The sequence below is a fragment of the Antrostomus carolinensis genome, unplaced genomic scaffold (genome assembly GCF_000700745.2).
Source record: "Antrostomus carolinensis isolate BGI_N321 unplaced genomic scaffold, ASM70074v2 scaffold25597, whole genome shotgun sequence".
In the NCBI taxonomy this organism is placed as follows: Eukaryota; Metazoa; Chordata; class Aves; order Caprimulgiformes; family Caprimulgidae; genus Antrostomus; species Antrostomus carolinensis.
In genome coordinates this window covers 243-2,793 of record NW_010325701.1, presented here as the reverse complement: position 1 = coordinate 2,793, position 2,551 = coordinate 243, and the positions used below count along the sequence as shown (strand labels likewise).

Here is a 2,551-nt window from a genome sequence, read left to right as displayed (position 1 = left end):
AGCAGTGACAGTGTTTGGTTTTCATACCTTGTCCCATACATATTTCCAGAAAACTCTGCGTGCTCAATGAATTCACCAGCATCGATTTCTTTCTGCATTTCCTCTCTGGTCACAAAGTGATAATCTGGGTAAAGAAAATGGGGAAAAACAGACAGAAATTAACAGCTTTGAAAGGAAAGTTCATGGTCAAAATGACACTTGTGGGTGCTTAAGGGAGAAATAACTTAAAATCTGCTTTGGACAATGCTGGCAGACTGCAGATATTTACCTTCTTATTACCATATACAGCAGCTTCTCTCCACCCTCAATGCCCAGACACTTGCTCAAAGTATTTTGGAGCCTTTTGTGTGATCAAAAATGCTGCTGCACCCCCTTTTTCACACCCTTTCTGGTGCAGTGGGAATGTCCCCCCTGCCCCCCACAGGTGTGGAACACATTACAGCAAGAATGTCCAGTCCCTTAATTGGAAAGTATTTACAATTAAAGACTAGAATGGGATGTGAGAGAGATAAAAGGCAACATCAAAAACATGCACTAAAAAGGAATGTTTCTCTATCTTTTGTTAAAATTCCTCCCTCTCACTTCAAAATGAAAATTGCCATGGGAAATTAAGTGCAAACCTCTTTTGATTCTTTCTGAAATATGCCAACAAACCAGAAAACAGAAAAGCAGCTGGACACAAGCTATTAATACAAAGACATCTCATTAAGCAGTTGCATTTCCCAAAGCAGTGTGCATTTTTATTATCTCACCAGAGTTACCTGGCACTTTAGAAAATCAAGTCAATGCCCAAGTATAGACCAGGGATCTTAAATTAAGAGCCCTGGTTTGAAAACCTCAGCCAGTGAGTCACAGAGATGGTGTTTAGGAAAGAAAAGTGGCAGCACATCCTCTGCCTCTGTTAACATTTCATTGCTTAATTAAATTCTGGTTTTGTCCTGCCAAGTCCATCCTTCTTTGGTATCTTCTCTCCAATGCAAGGCACACACAGTGCCACCAAAATAAAGAATAAAAGTTGTGTGGATGTGTGTGTATTTATATACATAAATACATACACACTCTCAAATATATCATTCCTGAGTAATTACCTAAGGAAATGCACCCTAGAAACATAAATGTAGGACTTACTTACCTGCTAGTGGGGATTCATTAAAAGGTTAAACTCCAAAAAAGCTTTAATTTGTTCAGAGGAATGATTTGCTGAGTCTAATGAGACTGATCCAACACACTCACCTTTGCCATTTACTTCTCCAGGTCTTGGTTGCCTCGTGGTATCTGTAAGCAAAAAAAAAACACCACCCAAAAAACCTTGTAAATTTTATAGATCACTCAATGAAGTCAGAGTATCAAAGAAATAAAAGCACAGATGCAGCAGATTAACCCAATCACAGAGTAAGCTGATCCTCTATTTAAAATGATCAAAGCTTCTGGAATCAGCTAATGGAACACACGAGGACAGGCAGGATTGGCAAAGAATCCTAGATAATCTGAAAACAATCAATTAAGATCGTTAGGGGCTGAGTGATCAGTGTGGGACTTACCAAGCTGGGCTTAGTTTTTGAACTCTGCTACAGCCTTCCTGAGTAATCCTAGATATGTTAGTCAGACCTCTGCCTCAGTTCAGGGGAATTAGCTGTGTCCTACTTCGCAGTTATTTTAACTTTAAAAGATCATGAGGCACATACAGAAGTGCTTAAAATAGCCAGATTTAAAGAATAAAGGTTAATTCCTGCACGGGGTAGGTGAATAAATCTTTGAATCCTGTCAGAAGTCATTCAAAGTAGGATTATTTTAAGCACATGTTCTGTAAACCAAAAAAAGGAGCTGATGGTCATTAAGGAAGGCAAGGTTAATTATTTTATTAGGACAGGGAGGAGTTAACTTAATGCAATAAGGCTCTGATTACCTGTAGGTTTTTATAAAAGCACCAGTTGCCAAGGTCTAAGTGGCCTATGGAGATTTAGTTAAATATATATATATATCTACCAAGTTGTAACCCTGGGGAAAATTATAAGACTTAGTTTGGAGTGAGATGAGAGATTCAGTTGAATCAAGAGCAGAGGATGAAACACACAAAAGGAAAGATAATTTTAAGTTGTTTTTTTTTTTTTTTTCATCTTCAGTCATATTACATTTTATTAAACATCCAGTATTTCCTCTTTCATGGTGGAATGAATCCAAGATCTCCCAGATCTCCAAAGAAAAGATTTCAGTTGTAGTATCCAAAGCATGAGGATAGTAACAAACATTTTTGGTAATGTACTTATAAATAATCTTGCAGAACTCCAGGGAAAATCAGGTGAATAAGGTGTGGGGACAGCCCAGACTCTGTGGGGAACCTTTAAGGTGTTGTTAGAGAAAAAGGAAACAAAATTAGTATTGAAAGAGGCAAATTGCCTGAAGAAAATTCCCTGCAGGAATGCAGGACTTCAGCACTGCCTGCAGTTGGGTGTGAGTGGATCGAGCCAGCCAGCCAGGGGTTATTTTCACTTTACAGGGAATCATCCCAGGTAGAAAGAAAAGACCCTTGGCCAGAATTTAGTGACTGATG

At 38.6% G+C, this 2,551-nt stretch overlaps 1 protein-coding gene across 1 annotated transcript in view; it reads right to left on the bottom strand.

Moving 5' to 3' along the window:
- The window catches only part of GUK1 (guanylate kinase 1), a gene marked incomplete at both ends in the record, with an annotated part of 6,593 nt that extends 5,285 nt beyond the window's left edge, over window positions 1-1,308 (bottom strand). Inside the window, 2 exons of the mRNA XM_010171341.1 lie at window positions 28-124; window positions 1,234-1,308. Of these exons, the coding sequence (XP_010169643.1) occupies window positions 28-124; window positions 1,234-1,308 (172 nt within the window). The remainder of the gene's footprint in view (window positions 1-27; window positions 125-1,233) is intronic.
- Between the last annotated feature and the right edge of the window lie 1,243 nt (window positions 1,309-2,551).